Source organism: Beta vulgaris, chromosome 6 (genome assembly GCF_026745355.1).
Source record: "Beta vulgaris subsp. vulgaris cultivar EL10 chromosome 6, EL10.2, whole genome shotgun sequence".
Classification (NCBI taxonomy): Eukaryota; Viridiplantae; Streptophyta; class Magnoliopsida; order Caryophyllales; family Amaranthaceae; genus Beta; species Beta vulgaris.
The window spans coordinates 45647961-45667713 of NC_079207.1; the positions used below are offsets into that span (position 1 = coordinate 45647961).

The window sequence follows — 19753 nt, forward strand, 5'->3', positions numbered from 1 at the left end:
CATCCTTATCAGCTACCCTCAGTTGCTGATACCCTGAACGCAAATCAATCTTCGAGAACACACTCACTCTATTTAATGGTCGAATAGGTCATCCATTCTACGCAAAGGATACTTGTTCTTGATGCACTAGTGGAAAAAAACGGAAGGGCTGGGGTCAAAATAGGCCTAAGGGCTGCGTTTTTGGCCAGCAGCCCTTTGTTGCGTTTTAGGCCCAAAATCGCAGCCCTTCCAATATGGAAGGGTTGCGGTTTTGGGCCTAAAATGCAACCCTTCTTTGTACAAAGGACTGCGGTTTTTACCATAAGCGCATCCCTTTTGACCCAAAACATAATAAAAAAAATTTTGGCAATTTTTTACTCCTAAATTTATCAAAGAATTTACAGCAGGAAAAATCAAAAAACGAATCAACAAACAAACAAAACGAAATTATTTATTAACAATCAACAAGAACATCAAATTACAATTTATAGTAAAAAAAAAAAAAAGAACAAACGAAGTTATACATAACAAGAACGAACGAAAATAAAAAAATGAAATTACATATCCAGAACAATCAAAATTTACAGTAAGAAAAATGAAAAAAACGAAAATGAAAAAAATGAATAAAAATGAAAAAACAAGCGAAAATGAAAAAAACGAACAAAAATGAAAAATAGAAAATACAAAATAGAAAAAATTATAGATCTGAAATTACATGAACTAAATTATAGATCTGAAAAAGAAAAATTATCACAGACGACGGTTTGAGGAGGAGGACGAAGAGAGAAGGTTGGGCTGCTTGTTTCGTCGCAGTGGTGAGGCGGTCAGGAGGTGGCGGGGGTCGCGAGTGGTGGTTGCTGCACGGCTGCAGCTGGCAGGAAGAGGTGTGGCGGCGTGGTGATGCAATTTCTTGTTGCTAATAGTCTTATTGGTAACAGCTTATTATCTTTGTATTTCAAGTTGGGCGGAAAATTAATCAATTCAACAAAATTATTCAATAAATTGTGTATGAAAGATGTGATTTCTTGGACTTCAATGATTTCAGGGTATGTAAAAGTGAAACCTGAAAAATCATTGGATTATTTTTGGGCTATGTTGGATGCTGGTATTGAGGCTAATGCCTTTACTCTATCTGCTGGAGTTAAGGCTTTCATGGGTTGTTTTGAGAGGTGGGTTTTTGAGAGAGAGAAGGGAAGGTGAAAGAGAAGAGAGGAGGGTGAGAGGGAAGGGAGGGAGAACGAAGGAGGCGTGAGAGAGAAGAGGGCCGGGAGTTTAATTTGTGAGATTGCATTGAGTTTTAATTTATGAGAACCCAAAACCGAGGAAAAATAGTTTTCTTGAAGAATCTACTAACCACACGAGCATCATTAGTGGGAGAAGCAAGAGCCTCCACCCATTTGGAGACATAGTCCACAGCAACCAGAATATACTTGTTCCCATAAGAGGAAGGGAACGGACCCATGAAATCTACACCCCACACATCAAATATCTCCACCTCAAGGATAGTATTGAGAGGCACCTCATTCCGACAGGAAAGATTTCTTGTCCTTTGACAGCGATCACAAGAATGCACATAATGATGAACATCCTTGAACAAAGTAGGCCAATAAAAACCACATTGAAGAATTTTCGCTGCAGTTTTATTAGTACTAGCATGGCCTCCACAAGGTAAATCATGACAATGAGATATAATAAGGGATACCTCATTTCCAGGAATACACCTTCTAATCACCCCATCTGCACAAGACTTGTAAAGAAAGGCATCATCCCAAAAGTACCTCCTCACATCCTTGAAGAATTTCTTCTTTTGTTGAGACGAATATCCATGAGGGATACTGTCACTAGCCAAATAGTTAGCTATATCAGCATACCATGGGATCTCTATAGTGGCTAGAGCTAGGAGTTGCTCATCAGGAAAAGCATCATCAATTGGAAGAGCCTCATCACCTTTATCATTAACGCAATTCGAGAAAGGTGATCTACAACAACATTTTCAGCGCCTTTCTTATCTCGAATCTCCAAGTCAAACTCTTGCAACAACAAGATCCATCTAATCAAGCGAGGCTTAGCATCTTTCTTGCTCATCAAATACTTAAGAGCCGCATGATCAGTGTGAATTATCACCTTCCACCCCACTAGATAAGACCGAAATTTCTCCATGGCATATACCACTGCTAACAGTTCCTTCTTAGTTGTGGCATAGTTCATCTGGGCCGGAGTAAGAGTCTTGCTTGTATAATAGATGGCATGAAGTTTACCATCCTCCCTCTGACCCAATACTGCTCCCACTGCATAGTCACTAGCATCGCACATAATCTCGAAAGGGAGAGTCCAGTCAGGCGATTGAATTATAGGAGCAGAAATAAGAGCGTTTTAACCTGTGAAAAGCCTCAGTACAAGCATCAGTAAACACAAAGGGGACATCTTTGCCTAAAAGCTCAGTTAGAGGTCGAGCAATTTTTGAAAAATCTTTTATAGAACGGCGGTAGAATCCCGCATGACCAAGAAAACTCCTTACTCCTTTGACAGAGTTAGGAGGTGGTAAACGCTCAATGACCTCTTATCTTTGCTTTGTCGACTTCAATGCCCCGATGAGAAACAATATGACCCAGAACACTCCTTGTTGCACCATGAAATGACATTTTTCCCAGTTGAGAATCAAATTAACTTCTTGCATCTATGGAGCACCTTTTGTAAATTAGCAAGGCAAACATCAAAAGATGTTCCATAGACGGAGAAGTCATCCATTAACACTTCCATAGAGTTCTCAATAATACTTGAGAAAATTCCATCATGCAACGCTGAAAAGTGGCAGGAGCATTACATAATCCAAATGGCATCCTTCGATATGCAAAGGTGCCATAAGGACATGTAAAAGTAGTCTTTTCCTGGTCACTTGGATGAATAGGAATTTGGAAAAAACCAGAGTATCCATCCAACCAACAGAAAAAGGAATGTTTTGCCAACCTTTCCAACATCTGATCAATGAAGGGGAGGGGAAAATGATCTTTTCGGGTGGCCTTATTCAATCTCCTATAATCAATACAGATGCGCCACCCTGTCACAGTTCTAGTAATAACTTGCTCACCCTTATCATTTATGACAACGGTCATACCTCCTTTCTTAGGGACTACTTGAACAGGGCTAACCCACTTACTATCTGAGATAGGGTAGATTATACCTGCAACAAGCAATTTAAGAACCTCTTTCTTGACTACTTCCATCATATTTGGATTAAGTCTCGTTGAGATTCTATGAAGAAGCATGTTCGTCCTCAAGAATGATTTTGTGCATGCAAAATGAGGGATTAATACCCTTAATACATCAATGGTGTACCCAATGATATTCTTATATATTTCCTTAAAACAACAATTAATTTTTCAATTTGAATGTCATCAAGCTCAGCATTGACAATAATAGGGTATGTATCATTGGGACCCATGAATACATATTTCAAAGTAGAGGGGAGAGGTTTAAGTTCTACCTTAGGAGGCGTAGTACTCTCCTTAGTTTCCCCCGAGCTCATCAACTCCTTGAGAGGCTTTTCAGATTCAATTTTTCGTGTCTCCTCTAGAAGTCTCTTGTATTCCCTTGTCTCCTAATCTTCCTCATCAGCACTACCCATCAAGACCATTTGTGATGAATCATCAAGTTGCAAACTGAAAGCCCTGGCTTCTATAACCTCATCAAGAGCATCCACTCTATAAATAGTTTCTCCCATAGAATGAGAAGTCATGGAGTTTGTGAGGGTGTACTCCATCTTCTCATCACCTACTTCAAAGGTGATCTTAACCTTTTTCATGTCAATAATGGCTCCAGCAGTGGCCAAAGAGGGTCTCCCAAGAATGATGGGAACTTGTGCATCTTCTTTCATTTCTATAACAACGAAATCACAGGAAATAAAGATTTACCCACTCGAAGAGGAACATCTTCAAGGATACCAAGTGGGAACTTCACTGTCCTGTCAGCTAGTTGTAGAGAGATGCGTGTGGGTTTTAGTTCGCCCATGTTGAGTTGCTCACAGATGGATAAAGGCATGATATTAACACTAGCCCTAAGATCACACAAAGCATTCTTGATTGCAATATCTCCAAGCTTGATAGGAATAGAATAGCTGCCCGGATCTCTTAGCTTTTCTGGAAGCTTATTCTGTAAAATAGCACTACACTCAACTGTTAGTGAAACAGTGACATTCTCTTCAAATTTTCGTTTGTTAGAGAGCATGTCTTTCAAAAACTTAGTGTAGGAAGGCATCTCAGATATGGCATCCAAGAAAGGGATGTTGATGTGTAGCTTCTTCAAGATGTCAAGGAACTTCCCATATTTCTTTTCTAGTTTCGCCTGTGCCAATCTTTGAGGGAATGGAACAGGTGGCTTGTATGGTTCCATAGGAGTGACAGTGGGTTCCTCCTTCTCAGTCTTCTTATCTGCATCTTCCAAACCCGTCTTCCCTTGAACTTCCTCACTCAACTCTGTAACCTCTTTTGCAGTGTTCTTTTGCTCAGTTACCCTCTTTGTAGGCTCTTGCAATTCTTTACCGCTCCTCAATGAAATGGCATGGATGTGCCCCTTAGGATTTGGTTCAGTTTGCTCAGGAAGTTGGCCTGAAGGTTTAGAGAGGTGGCTTATTTGTTGGGCAAGTTGGGTCATCTGATTCTCCATCAATTTATTATGAGCAGTGATTTGTTGGAGAGAATTGTTGAAGAACTCATTCTGCTTGGTTTGGTATTCAACTTGTTGTGCCTGAGAGGAAGCTAAATTCTCCATGATAGTCTCAAGGTTGGGTCGAGAGGATTATGATGAAGGGTTAAAGGGTGGCCTTTGTTGGAAACCAGGTGGCTGAGAGTAGTTGGTGTGTGGAGGTTGAGGTTGGTTATTTTTATAAGAGAAATTTGGGTGATTCTTCCAACCTGGGTTATATGTGTTTAGGTATGGGTTCTTTTGTGGCCTTGTGTTTGTGTTTAAGAGGCCATTGACTTGCTCATTTCCCGCTCCCATGGTATTGTATTGACACTCGTTAAAGGAGTGACCTTGCACTTCACAAATCTCACAAACAGGTGCTACTGGTCCGCTACTCAATTGATCAACTTTAGCTGCCAAAACTTGCACAGTGTTAGTTAAAGTAGCAATAGCATCAACCTCATACTTACCTCCCTTTTTAGGGGCTCCACGAGACACACTCCAGTCATTTAAGTAATTGTTGGCAGCCATATCATCCAACAATGTCTTCGCAACTTCTGGAGTTTTGGCCATGAAAGTACCACCAGGTGCTTCAGACCATTGTAAAAGGTTTGAATCAGTAACCACTCAGAAATGCCATGGTGTGGACACTACCTTTGCAAAGCCTTTGTATCTCTGCCATGCTTCATATAGGGACTCCAATTCATGCTGTTGAAAACTAGATATCTCATTTCTGAACTTGGAAGTTCTCATAGGAGGGAAGAACTTGTAAAGAAAGGCCTTTTTCAGTTCTAGCCATGTGGCAATCTTCCTCGCTTCTTCTTCGTTAAACCATTCCTTTGCTTTGTCCGCGAGAGAAAAAGGAAAAGCACAATACTGAATTAAATCATCAGAAACATTTGTTAATATCAATGTATTGCATTTTTCTAAGAAATTAGCCAAATGATCAGTAGGGCTCTCTTAGGGTGTTCCCGCATATGAGTCCTGCGAGATAAACTAGATGAACTGTGGCTTGAGCTCAAAATGTGTAGCAGTGGTTGTTGGTCGATTAATGGTGGTGGTGGTCTCATCGGGCATAGCATCTTCCCGTAGAGACTTTGGTGGTGCTTCGTCTCCCATTGTTAATTCTTGTTGTTGTTTTCTTCTTTGACCTCCTAATCTCCTTGGTGTAGCTTCGATCTCGCGATCAAGAGTAATTAGATCTTGTAAACCCTTGCTACGAGTGCGCATGCAACAATAAGACTGAAAGAAAAGAGATCAAACAGCAAATAGAGTAACAATGATCGAACAAAAAAAAAACAGTTTAGTTAAATAAATCAAAGATAAACTAATCTAATACCGTTAATCCCCGGCAACGGCGCCAAAATTCTGAAAACCCTAACCTTGAAATCACATTGGGGGTTTTGTTATGGCTCAAAATTGAAGCAATTTGAGTAGCACGGAAGCAATTCTAAGGTTTTGGAAAGTCAAGAACGATTCATTGCGGGTATTAGACACCCACCTCAAGTTTGGTATAATCTTTCCACTCTCTCTCCATCTTTTAGTGTCTTTGACTTTTCTCTTTTAAATTCATTGCACTCTTTGCTTGGCATTGTTTTGTGGGTTGATTACTTGCTTGTTGTCTATCCTTTATCGATTTCTTGCTTAATATTAGACCTTGTTGTGTTGGTTTGTGGCTTTGATTTGTGGATTATTTGGTTGGATTTACCCTTGGGTGATTGTGTTGTGCTATTGTTGCTTGTCTTTTTGTGATCATCATGCCTCCTAGACCATCTAGAGCGAACCCCTCCCGCGCACTTCCTATTCCCACCTCCGCAATGCCCGTGACCCACCCCCACCACCCGTCATTAACCCACCTCCTTTGGACACCCTAGGAATACAATTCACATGTGAGGCTCACCTTGAACGGTTTCGTATCCTTAGCGGTCGTCGCCTCCGCCCCACTCGTTTCTACAACCCTAACATAGCCACTGAACTAGGCATCGATGGTGACCTTCAACAACTTTTGTACTCTGTAGGTTGGCACCAATTCCTCAACATGCATGCCCTATCCTACAAATGCATGACCCTCGAATTCCTCTCTACACTAGAGGTCGTTCGGTCCAACACTAAAAACCCTCGTTCCATCACCTTCCAACTCATGAACGAGTCTCGCCACCTAAACCGAAACCAACTCAATGCTATTTTTGGTTGGCCTACCAAGGGATCTCACGGTCCCCATTCCGGCCGCTCTGAGCGGTATGACGATAACGCCTTTTAGAATCTCATCACCAGCCAGGCAGTTTACTATCTGCAGCGTGCTAAGGCCTCTGGGGTTGTTAGCCCCGGCCTGCGCACAGCACACCAATTCCTGTCATTGACCATTTTTGCCCGGGGCGATAGTGTTGGGGTTGTCACTTCGCGTGAGCTTTACATTGTGTGGTGTCTTGTGGATGGGGCTACTTTTTTGAACCCTGCTATGTGGCTTATGGACCATTTAGATGAGGTCACTCGATATCGTGGTGATATTGCTATTGGTGGTATGATCTCTATTATTGCTTCTTCCTTTCGTCTTGATTTGGCAGGGCATCAGGTGATCCCAGGTAGCACATGCCTTGATCTGAAGACATTCCAAACCATGGGCTGGATTGCCACTGAGGTCACTGGAAGGGGGTACGTTTGGAAGGTTGGGCAACGCCCTTATGCCTACCTTCCAAACCCAGAGCGCACAGTCATCTACGACCCGGAGAACTGGCTTTTTGCTCCTGATTTCTCTTGGGTCCCTGCTGAGGACCAGAGCGGGGAGCCTAGCCATGCTTCCGAGTCGTCTACTCAGGCTGACAACCCTCCTGTCCTCCCCTATGCTCACCAGCTTGAGGCGCTTCGTGGGGATATTGGGAGCCTCCGTACAGAGGTTCAGCTACTCCATCAGTCTCACTCTGATTTTGTTGCTGCTATGCAGCGCTCTGTAGATGTGCTGACTTCTCAGCACCAGGCTTTCCAAGCCACCTTTGGTGATGTTCCCGAGCTACTTCGCGATCTTCGCGCATGGCACATCTCCCAAGGATGGACGCCGGTCAGCTCCAATGATCACACCATGCATGATGCTCTTCCTGATCCCTGAGTTTTCTCTATCCCTTCTCCTTGCATTTTTTTTTTCCTTCTTGCACATTGAGGACACTGTGTCATTTAGCTTGGGGGAGGGATTTACCACATTATCTGTACATACTCATCATTTAGGCATTTTTTTTATTTTCCTTTTTGCATATAGTTTCATCATTAGTTGCATTCTAGGTTGCATGTAGGATCGATCTCTGCTGATAGTACACACTAATCCTGGTTCTATGCTCGTTTCTATGTGATGTCTAAGCATGATTTGAATAACTCTGAACTATTTTTAATCTCTCCTTGCTCGTTGTGATTTGAATGGTATGTGGTAAGACGGTTTGATCCTCCCAAGGGAGACTTGACTATACTTGTTAGCCAAATATATATACCTAGTGAGGTTATATTGAGCCTAATAGACTAACATCTTTTTAGTATTTCTTTTCATGTGTTATGCTCTTCCTTGGCTACTATTCTCTAGAACTTGCATTGATACTCCTTGAGACCGCATTGACTTGTTTGTGCATTGAATATGATTGAGGCATCTGCTAATTCTGAGCTACATAACCAAATGCCACCCACATTGATCATTTTCCTTTTGACACCCCTCTGAGCCTAGCCTGTTTCTCTTGATTAACTACATCTTTATCCCTTTACCTTGTCCTACCTAAGGGGATTGTGAAGCTATGTTGATGAAGTTATAGTGTGACATTAAAGATATGTTGTGGTGTTTGTGATGTTGATTGCATTGAGTTCAACTCCTCATAGTTACTTCCTTTCAAACTCCTATCGATTTCCTCTTGTAGATAATTTGTTAAATCCTTATTGGAAAAAAAACGAGAAAACGAAAAAAAAAAAACCAAAAGATTGTGATTTATGTCTTTAGTGTGTAATAATTTGAAATTGGAGAATGAAGTGAAATTAAAATGTATGTGTGAGGATTGGTAATTGTTGTCAAGGGTGTTTGAAAAAAAAAAAAGGAGCTTCACTTTCCCCTTTGAGCACCACTTTCCTAGAACTTTCCACACCCATACCTTAAGCCTTCATTACAACCCATATAAAGTCCTCATGATTCTTCGCATATAATATAGTCCCATAGCGGTGGAGAGTGAGAAGATGTGCAAGCTTATGGTAGGATATAGTCAATGGAATGGAGCCTTGAGCGACCATTTGACCCTCTTATACACATGAGTGGTGTGCACGACTAGAGTGAGGGTTACCATGTATAGTCAAGACAAACTTGGGGGAGCAAAGTGGTAATATTGGTTGTCAAGTCACAATTATGAGATCTAGGATTTGGATTGAATAGTTTTGTGTTTATTCTCTTCATGGTTTTATTTTCAAATTTGCAGATTGATTTGAAAACCGTGCTGTGTGTGTGCTTGAAGAGTTTTTATCTTACTTTTTCCCTATGTTTCATGTTGGAATGCTTAAGGACAAGCACTAGTTTAGCTTGGGGGAGTTTGATAAGTCGGTTTTTAGTTGCATATAGGTAGTTATTAAGTCCATTTCATGAAGATTGTAGTGCATATTAGGTCTAATTGAATGATTTGGGCACTCTTCTGAACTATTGTGTTATTTCGAGACACTTTCGGGGTTTTCATGTGATTTTCAGGTTATTGAGGCCGATTGTGACTAAGAGGAGCTCATATGGTTCATAGATGGTCTAGATGGCGGTTTCCGGATGCAAGAAGATGAGTTTGAGTGCTTTTGGAGTCAAAGGAATGACGATATCAAAGATTATCCTCTTTGCGGGACCAAGCAGAAGTCCGCTTGCCCACGCTCCAAGGTGCATGCCCAAGCAAGATCTCGCTTGCCCACGCACCAAGGCGCACGCCCAAGCTAGATCTCGCTTGCCCTTGCAGAATTGTAACAAAATCGACCAAAACCTTCTGTTTTGCACGCACGCCCAAGCAACTTTTTGCTTGCCCGTGCGCGGTGCTGCACGCCCGTGCAACATTTGGCTCGACCGTGCGTGCTGCTGCTCGGTTTAATCCGCGACTTTTAATTATTTTTTTTTAGTTTATGGAAACGATATTAGGTTTTATTAAAACATACTTTTCAGTACTTTTTCATTATTAGATAATAGACTATCACTTTTTAGAGCGCTTTTGAGAGAAAACTCCATTATTGAACATCGATTTCTACAAGTTTGATTTCTTCATCAAGTAAAGACTAAGTTTTCTTAATCTCTTCCTTTCCTTCATTATTATTATGTCTTTCAATTTGTTTACTATTTGTTTTGTTATTTCAATTATGAGTGAGTAGTCTTATAATCTAGGGTTAAGTTGATCCCTAGCGATGATTAATACATGAATTCCTCCATTAATCCCAAGTTTATGTAATTAATTGTTCTTGCTTGATTGAATTGTTCTTATTTTCATTATCATACTAGGGATAGATGATTTTAAGAACAATTGTCTATCTTGGCCTTTTAAAGGGCTCTTCAAATCTACCTTTTAAACTTCATTGTGTATCTTGGCCTTGTAGAAACTTAACCAGTTCATCCCAATAATAATATCTAGGTCACCCAAATTGAACTCTATCAAATCATACGAAAATACACAGTCTCTTATCTTTAGAGGCAAATTTTTAAATAATTTGATACACCTAATGATCTCCCTATGTATACTAATAGGCAAGTCAATTACTTCAAAATCTATTAACCCAGACTCTTAAGGAAAGATGACGATACAAAAGAATAACTCGCTCCCGAATAAAACGACGTTTTAATAAGAACAGAGTTATAATATAGAAAAAGTACCAGAAACTACGTCGGCAGATCTTCAGCTTCATTGCGACTCATCACGTACAGTTTACCTGGAGTCTTATTCTGGTTGAGGTTCCCACTAGCAAGCTTATTAAAGTTCCCCTTGTTGTTCTATGAACTTACAGGCTTAGAACCTTGGTTTTCCGACTGGTTGAACCTCGATCTGACCTGGTTACTACTCACATTGCAATTTTGCTCCTTTTTTTTTCTTGGCAAAGCACTCATACTCCCTATGACCCTTCTTCAGGCAATAGTTACAGCCTAGAGGTTACTAGGTCTCCCTTACAGTCTTTACCAGGGTGGTTATTACTGCACTTCTTATAGTGGTACCACTCACTTAGCTTGACCCTTATTGTTGTTTCTCTTATTCTTCCTCCCTTGGAAATTCTCATTCCCATTCCGGTTCCTTTTGAAGTTCCCTAGATTTCCCCCAACTTTGAAATCATTCCTTTTCTCACCTACCACAACATTCTTTTTGTCCCGCCTCGACTGAAGTCCATAAATGTGGCAGCTCTTCCATACACAATATCCAAAGATGTAAAAGTCTCACCCCCTAACCCTAGCTGTATCTCCTCAGTCAGACCTTGCTCAAACCTCTGAGCCTTTAACTCCTTAGTAGCTACTACCTCAGGTTCAAACCTCAAAAGTGCTATGAACTTGCTATAGTATTCAGAGATGGATGGTCATACTACCCATCCTAAGGTTGATGGACTTGTGGGCCTTCTGTTTCCTCATAAATATATATCAAAGATCCTCGTAAATCTTCCCCCCTTAAGGCAATAACAAAAGCATCCATGCAAAACCTTCCATGGCACTCAGTCTAGCTCCATTTTCTCTCCACCACAAGTTAGCCTCATCCTTAAGGTACAACATAGCCTGACCCACTCTCATGCCCTCAGGACAGTTAACAGCCCCAAAGATCTTCTCGAACCCTCTAATCCAGTTCTCTAGAAAGGTAGGATCAGCTTGCCCCTTAAAGTACGGTGGCTTAACCTTAGCTAATCTCTCAAACATGTTTTTAGCAGAATCGGGACGCTCAGCTCTTTCTTGAGTCAGTTTCTCCACCAAGAGGCGAATAGCAGCAGCTAAGTCGTTATTGTTGTTAGCCATTCTACTACGCGACCTGAAATTAATATAACTCTACTTTATGTTTCATTATATAACTTACATGCCATTCTCTAGGAAGGCAACATTTGATTTGATCGAACAAGATCGCATCAACAAACAATTTCTCAAGCAATCACAAATACGCCACAAAATATTCCTTAGCAACCACATAATCATTCATGATAAAATATTCACATCAAAATACACACATGGAGAACAACGAATAGGAATTTAATCACACAATAAATATAAAATAATAAAAATATTCTCAATCACGTGCCCAAAATAAATTCCTACTCACTCGAATAAATAAATATTTAACTTTATTTCTCCAAAAGGATGTTTATAATACTTGCTTTAACTATAACATTGTATTTTCCTAAAAAAATGAAAGTACTATAAAATAAATTGAATCAGTGTTGGCCAACTATCCAACATTATTTTTTAAAACATAAATACATAAATAAATGATCTAAGGTGAAACATTATTAGTCTTGTTCTTAGATTTCTTGTATAGCTCTAGCGTGAAGATCTCATCTTCAAACTCATCTATGTCCTCAGTGTTATAATAGACATATCTTTTAGGTCTCATGGATCTTTGTTTAGCCTCCTTTGACTCCAGATCACTTTGAAATCCGAAGGCAGCATGGTAAATGTCACTTCTGGTCTGTCCTCTAGCACGGTCAAACTCTAGGATAACCTCGTCATCACAATCCATTTCTGCTCTTATCACATTACGCATAATATACTCTAGGCTGGTGTAGTTATTATTGACAGACTCATAATTTTCATGCCCTTCATCATCACTTATTATAATGGAGTTGTGATAGCTTCCTACTCTATTATCTTGTCTGATATACATGGTCAAGTATCTATAATAAATAAACATACTTCCAATAAATATATGGTATTGTCCCTTGACGTAATTCCCAACAATAAACAATAATTTAATACCACCAACAATATAAGCACACGAATATAAATAGTTAGCAGGGAAGAAAAATATAACTATGCTGAACTACCTATTTAATACAGACATATAATATTTCTATCCTATATGCCCTTCCTAAATATTACTTATCTCTCACAACACAATGAAGTACATAAAATAAACTACAAATAATAAACAATGGATAATAATATTTATAATTTTTGAATAGATAAATAAAAAAATGTGTTTCTAATGCGCATCATAAAAAAATCGAAAATAAATTTCGAACAACAAAAAAAAGTTTGAGACTCATATATTTCGAATTATAAATTTTCAAATGTTACTTTGCAAATAATAACGTGTTTCAAATTTTAATTTAAACACAACGAATAAGTAGGAACTCAATTCTAAGATATTTATTTTAAATAACTAGCTAGTTAGGAGCCTAAAATTTTAGATTAAACCTAAAGCTCCCAAATACCACTTTGTAACACCCCGATAATTCTCTCTTTTTCAAAAATACTTTTCAAATATAAAACTTAGAGAATCATCAAAGCATTATCGCCCATGTGATAACGTATCGGCTTATTCAGAATTTTACAGCGGAAAAACATATAACTAAAACTTTAGAATTGAAATTTAATACATAACCAAGTTAAGTTTAAAACCAACCAACAAAGTTAATGTTAACTTCAAACTAAACTAAATATAAAATAGGAAAAATTGACGATAGAGGTCTCAACTTTGGGTGATAATTTTTAAAAGGTATGAACTATTAATTGACCTGTGTAGGTCCCAACTTTAGGGGGTATTAACTTTTAGCGGGCCTTAGTGATTTGAAACTGGCTTAATAGGTCATAACTTGTAATACTTGGGTCACACCAGAAGGGTTAATTGAGGGAGGGAAGTAGGAACTAGGTGAGATTTAAAAAAAAAATCGTCAGTTTTAAGTCACCAAGACCCGCTAAAAGTTAAGACCCCCTAAAGTTGGGACCTACACAGGTTAATCAATAGTTCAAACCTTTTAAAAATTATCGCCCAAAGTTCAGACCTCTATTGTCAATTTTTCCTATAAAATATGTCAATTAAACTACGATAAATTATCAACATAGCTCTCCATTCCCGAACCCCCATGATGTATCATCCTCACACCTGTATATGACAGTGCATTAGAGAATATGCTCACCAACAATGGATCATCATGGATCAATAAGGCAAAGACATGATCAACACACACAAACAACGCACGTAATCAGCAAAGTTGAGTACTACATAATAAATAAATAAACAACCATAACATGATACTAATAAATAGTAAGCAGGGATAAATAATAACATAATAACTTGCAGATAACTTTTACTAAACTAAACTTTGACAACGTTTTTATCACTTTAAATGGAATAGTCACTAGACCGAGTTGTCTAACTAAAATCAATCTTCCCTTTGGAAGACGAAATACTAGCGCGACTTCGTATTCCCATGACCTAAGATATCGAGGAACCTTTTAAATAAAAATAGGAACGGTGATCAATCCGAACCCAGAAAAAGCCATGGCACGTTCACCATGTACCCCAACTCCTGATTGTCCAACTTCAAACGTGCACCAGTCTAAAGTTTATAACTATCCAAGTTTCAGTTTACATGATTTACCATTTATTACTTGTTATGACACACAAGCAACGCAAATAATACATAATCAAAGATTCACAACTTTATTTTTATCTTAGGATTAAATAAGTGATCACACAACTTACAACCCAAGATTAATTCCTTGTTTAATCCAATCTTCCTTATTTGTTGAACCTAGCCAACAACCAACTTCCTTTCAAAGGTATAAAATATCAACTTACCAAATAAGGTCCTCGGTCCTCATAGAGTAGTGAAATAATAATAAAAGGAACAACATGATTCAATCATGATTCATACCAATATATATATATATATATATATATATATATATATATATATATATATATTAATCTCTCCATGTGAATTAATATAATAAAGTTCCCAACAAACATGCTTGCATCAATCTTCCATACAAACATGATATAAATCTCATAATCAAAGCTCATACTTAACATGTTCGCACAAAGGCATAAAACATACAAAATCCAACATAATAACAATCATATATGAACTCACATATTTCCTATACATGATACTACATAATTTTCCTTCTTAAAATCATGATACTACATCAATCAACACATAGGTATGTACGTAGCTTGTGTAGACAAATTGATAGGCCACTTTAACAACCTTAAAAGTCGCCTAGCGAGAATTCTCCGCCTAAAACCAATAAAAATTTATAATCAATACTCAAATAATTTCCAGCAACTTTAAAATACTTTAAACCTCCTTTAAAAATATTTAAAAGTTATTTCCATCATTAAAACTTCAATTACTAATACTTCCTAACATAGTACTACTATACTAGTCATTAAAATCCTTTAAATTCCATTAATAAAATCCTTTTTAAAATTCCAGCAACATATAATTGATTAAAACTCCTTTTAAACATACTTAAACTTATAATAATATAACAATCAATTCCATAGTTTATAACATACTACTACGATTTTCCAATATTTAACACCCTAAAAATCCAATAAAATACAATCTAAGCATAATAATTAAATCTGAAATTTTATTTCTTCAATACATAAAGTATTTAATCTTAGATACATAATCAAATCATCAAATTAAAGCTTCTAAATATAATTAAATTTAAAAATATCTTAAAAAATCTTTAAATAAAAGTTGAGGAGGAAGAAAGATAATCGAACCAAAATAAGGGAAAGAAAAGACAAGGGCGCCAGCTATGGGACGTGGCAGTAGGCGCAACACGCATAGTGGTCGGCGGTGGTTTGAATTGAGGAAGGGAGATTTCTTGTTGCAGAAGAAATCATTTCTTGGAAGAGAAGAAAGAAGGAACGAAAAATGTGATAGAGGAAGATAGAGATAGGCGCCGGCTTTGGGTGTGTGGAGTGAGGAGATAGAAAAATTATGTGTGGGGAAAATTTTGGGTATAATGTATTTATCTATGTGTTTTCCTTATGGGTTTAATAAAAGACAATTAGGCTTTAAATAGAGTTTAATGATGAGTAGGATTGATGATTGAAACTTCTAACACCACTAGAAGTCCTTTTCCTAATCTAATTACTATTTTGGTTCCTCAAGCCCATTTAAACTCCTTTTTCAAATCCAAAAAGTATTTCACTTTTTTTTTTCAAAACATGCCTAAATAAAATATTTTAACTTCCTTAAATCTTTAAAATAATTCCTTTGACTTTCAAATAGTCAACCTTTTAAAGAAATAAATTATTTGCAACTAAATTATATTTAAATATAAATACACACACACGCACACACACACACACGCACACGCGCGCACACACACACACACACACACACACACACACACACACACACACACACACACACACACACACACACACACACACACACACACACACACACACAAGCACACACACACACACACACATACATACAATATATATATATATATATATATATATATATATATATATATATATATATATATACGTAACCTCATATATATATATATATAGACTATATCTCTTTGATTAGAATTGTGCTATAATTCGGTTGTCTCATACCGAGGACTATATTGTGTTTTGAGAGCCTCATGGCCTTCATATGCCATCTTTTTAGCTTGATTAGTAATTTGTTAACTATCATGTTTTTAATTGTAAATTATAATTAATTAGTTATTCAATTTGGTGTTTCTAATTTGTTAACATTATTGTCCATTTACTTTCTTTTTTATTACATTATTGCATTATGAAGATGTTTTTCTTTGAAAAAACTTTGTAAATAATGTTTCTTACAAATTATTAGTAGATGTAATTATGCAATTAATTTATATTTCATAATAATTTTTGCCCAGGTGCTTATAATTATTTCTAGATGTAAGTTGGTGTTCACATACGGTTATTACTAGATATAATTATGAAATTAATTTAATTTTCTATATATTGTTGCAAGGTTCGCGTGCCTATAAAGCTATAGAAGGTCAACAAATATTATTTATTATCTCTATTATATAATAAAGACAATACCTATGGCTTAATCTTTAGTCCAGCGGGTCATAATATACTCTCTCTCTCTCTTATATAAGACAACACATGCCGGACACCAATAATAGAAATAGGAAAAAAAATTAAAATGAAGGTTAATTAAATGCTTTAATTAAGCAAAAAAGAAAATTAAGATAACCATATCTCTATCTCCACTATGCAGAAAAAATTTTATTTTTTTTGCAGACGAATAACGTGCACATACACACACACGCACGCACACACACACACTGTAATAGCCTGAATTTTTAAGCATGTTTAAATATTTTGTTAACTATATTAAGTCTTCATCAGGCTTTGGTCCTTTAAGTAGTTAGAATTCTCTCCAACATCATACTAGGACAAAAGTGGATAAGACAATCATTCTTAGTGGTTAAGAAAGCTAAAAGTGGATAAGAACCATCATTCTTAGTGGTTAAGAAAGCTTGTGGATAAACACTATCATTCTTAATGGTTAAGAAAGGTCAAAGAAGATAAGCATTATCATTATTAGTGGTTAAGAAAGCTTTGAGAACCAAAATATAAGTTATTGAGAGCCTTAAACATTAATATTGTGAAAATCATTTGGAGATTGTTTTATCGGGTAACGATGAACTTCCAGTTAAAGAGCCTTTCAGGGTTGAATCCGAGCTTAGAACCTAACCAAACTTGATATATGACATGCTTGGGATGTCTTAAGGTTAAAATGGTCTTTTATGCCCATAAGTTACATGGCTCAATAAGGTAAATTTCCTACATAGTAAAAAATGTCCAGCTGAAATTACAGCTTAGACCTATGCTCAAAGAAAGCTGCTTAGCAACTACTTAAGTGTCAATCTCTCAAAACCCTTTTTATGCATGTAAGCCAACACCTAAGGCTAAAACCTCAAGCAAGAACCTCCCAGAAATACCCAGGAACCGACCTTGCCCAGAACCCATTTCCCTCCCTCATGGGTACCGCCAGAACAGGCCCTATAAAAGGGTGTCATGGTTTTTCGGCCTTTTTCTCCTAAATCTTCTTCTTCAACACCTACTTATCTTCACATACAACTCTTCTAGACATAATTCCTTAGTGTTTCAAGCTTTTAGTAGAGTTTTCAAGCTTTGGGAAATTATAGAAAACTTCATAGGAACATAAAACAGATTGTTGTAAGTACATCTTTGCATCTCTCTTGTACTTAGCTTAATCCCTATTAGAAATTTACATATTCAGGGAAAGCTGTAGGAAGAGTAAAGCACTTGAGATAAGAAGTTGTAATTGCACTAAGCAACCTAAGTGAAGGTGCACACTTGGTTTGGTTTCAACCTAAAGATTTCCCTACCTATGGTTAGGTGATTGTTTCTTTCTAGTGTAAAACATGTTTATGAAATGAATTTACTTATGATGTGTATTTTATTAACTGTATATTGATTATATAACATGGATATAGCATGCTAAGGTTCATTAGAGAGGTTTTATTTGACCTAAACAACCTTATACACTAAGTCATTATGATTATGCTTTTAAATGAAATGTGTTTAGTGCATGGACTTGTGTATTAATGCATAATTAGTAATCTCTTCATAAAATGTATGTCTACGGATTATTTAAGTCTCTAAGACATAATTGGTGAAGTTCAATTAGAGTGATTACGTTAAAAACTAGCTTCAAGTATGAAAACCCTAATTCTTCTCAACTATCAAAGTAAGGGTAATTGAAAGGAGTTGATATGAGTTTTGAATATTAAGGATGACTTCATAAGAATTTTGAGTATTGAGGGTTAAAGTATTAATCATTAAATATCTTAAATTAAAAATATGAAAGTGAGGCTTGAACATGCAACCGAGTTAGGGCGAGTAGAAGTCCCTAACTGTTGCCTTCCAGGGAGGGCGAATTATTGGCGTTATAGAGACATGTCTGGTTAAGTCTTGCAAGCAGAACAGTAAAAGGTGGGGTGACGACCCTCAATAGTTTGGAGACAGCTGGTACTGTGTGGTACCCCTCTCTATTCGCGTTGATGTCAAACGATTTGATTTTGTGAAACTATAGTAACTGAGTTGAATGTGATTATTTATTATTATAATTATGTGTTATTTTCAAAATACACCTAAAATTGTATTTTCTATTATACAGTGTGTACTCAGCTTTGCTGATAGTGTTGTCATTTCTGTGGCCTGTCACTTGGTGGGTGGCAGAGTCAAACTTTGTTGCAGGATTGTGTTGGAAGCCAGAATCGAGTTAAGAAAGTTATGATTCGAATTGTGTATTATGGGATAAAGTTCGAGATTTAATTTTGTATATAGAGGAGTTTATTTAGAATTACTTACAATATAGATTATTCTTTTGCGATGGAATTTGAGATTGAATGACTAGATAATTGAAGTCTCATATAGAGGATTTTGTTATGTGAGCCCATAACCCACAGGTTCAGGATCGATTTGTGAGGTTATGTTTCCGCTGCAAGTAAATATTTAATTCGAGGTTTATTAAGTGTTGATTGTGATTAGTGAATCTTAAGTGTGTTTAGCTAGCAGCTCGAGAATCGGGCTGTTACACACACACACACACACACACACACACACACACACACACACACACACACACACACACACACACACACACACACACACACACACACACACACACACACACATGTAATTTCCTAAACTTTACAGTAGTTTGACTTGTGCGCTTGCTAGTGAAACATTGGCCATGATTATTTTTAATTATATATTAGGAAAAATCACAATAAAGGTAATATTGTGAAAATATACTTTTAGACTAATCAAATAATATTTACATAATAATAATTTTTATATATTTTATTATGAAACATGGTCAAAACAGAGTTAAAGGTTTTTTAAGTATAATTTACACTTGATTTTTCAAGATTAACGTTTCACAAAATAGAACACGTAAAATTGAATTGGACCTCAAATTCGAAGTTGACCCAAAATGAATTATACACGAAGATCTTTTTACTTAATTTCTCATTTTATTTCCCTTTAAAACTCTAGTTTTCTTTATAGGTGTAGGGGCTACTACCAACCATCTGGTTGATGATAAGCCATAATTTTCTTGTTTTCGATCTAGTTTTAGCATGTGACTCATTCCAATA

General features: G+C 37.0%; 1 protein-coding gene and 1 non-coding gene across 2 annotated transcripts; one reads left to right on the plus strand and one right to left on the minus strand.

Annotated features, from left to right (window-relative positions):
- Window positions 1-3855: 3855 nt before the first annotated feature.
- On the minus strand, window positions 3856-4746 carry LOC104896782 (uncharacterized). Its single transcript, XM_010683575.2, has one exon. It carries the CDS (start codon window positions 4744-4746, stop codon window positions 3856-3858), a length of 891 nt encoding a protein of 296 aa, XP_010681877.2.
- A 546-nt stretch (window positions 4747-5292) lies between these two features.
- LOC125499152 (small nucleolar RNA R71) lies at window positions 5293-5400 on the plus strand. Its single transcript, XR_007275870.1, has one exon. It is a non-coding gene; the product is annotated as a small nucleolar RNA R71 (small nucleolar RNA).
- The last annotated feature ends 14353 nt before the right edge of the window (window positions 5401-19753 follow it).

Coding starts and splice junctions, on each gene's coding strand:
- LOC104896782 (XM_010683575.2), bottom strand. CDS start 4,746: ATGGAGAATTTAGCTTCCTCTCAGGCACAACAAGTTGAATACCAAACC.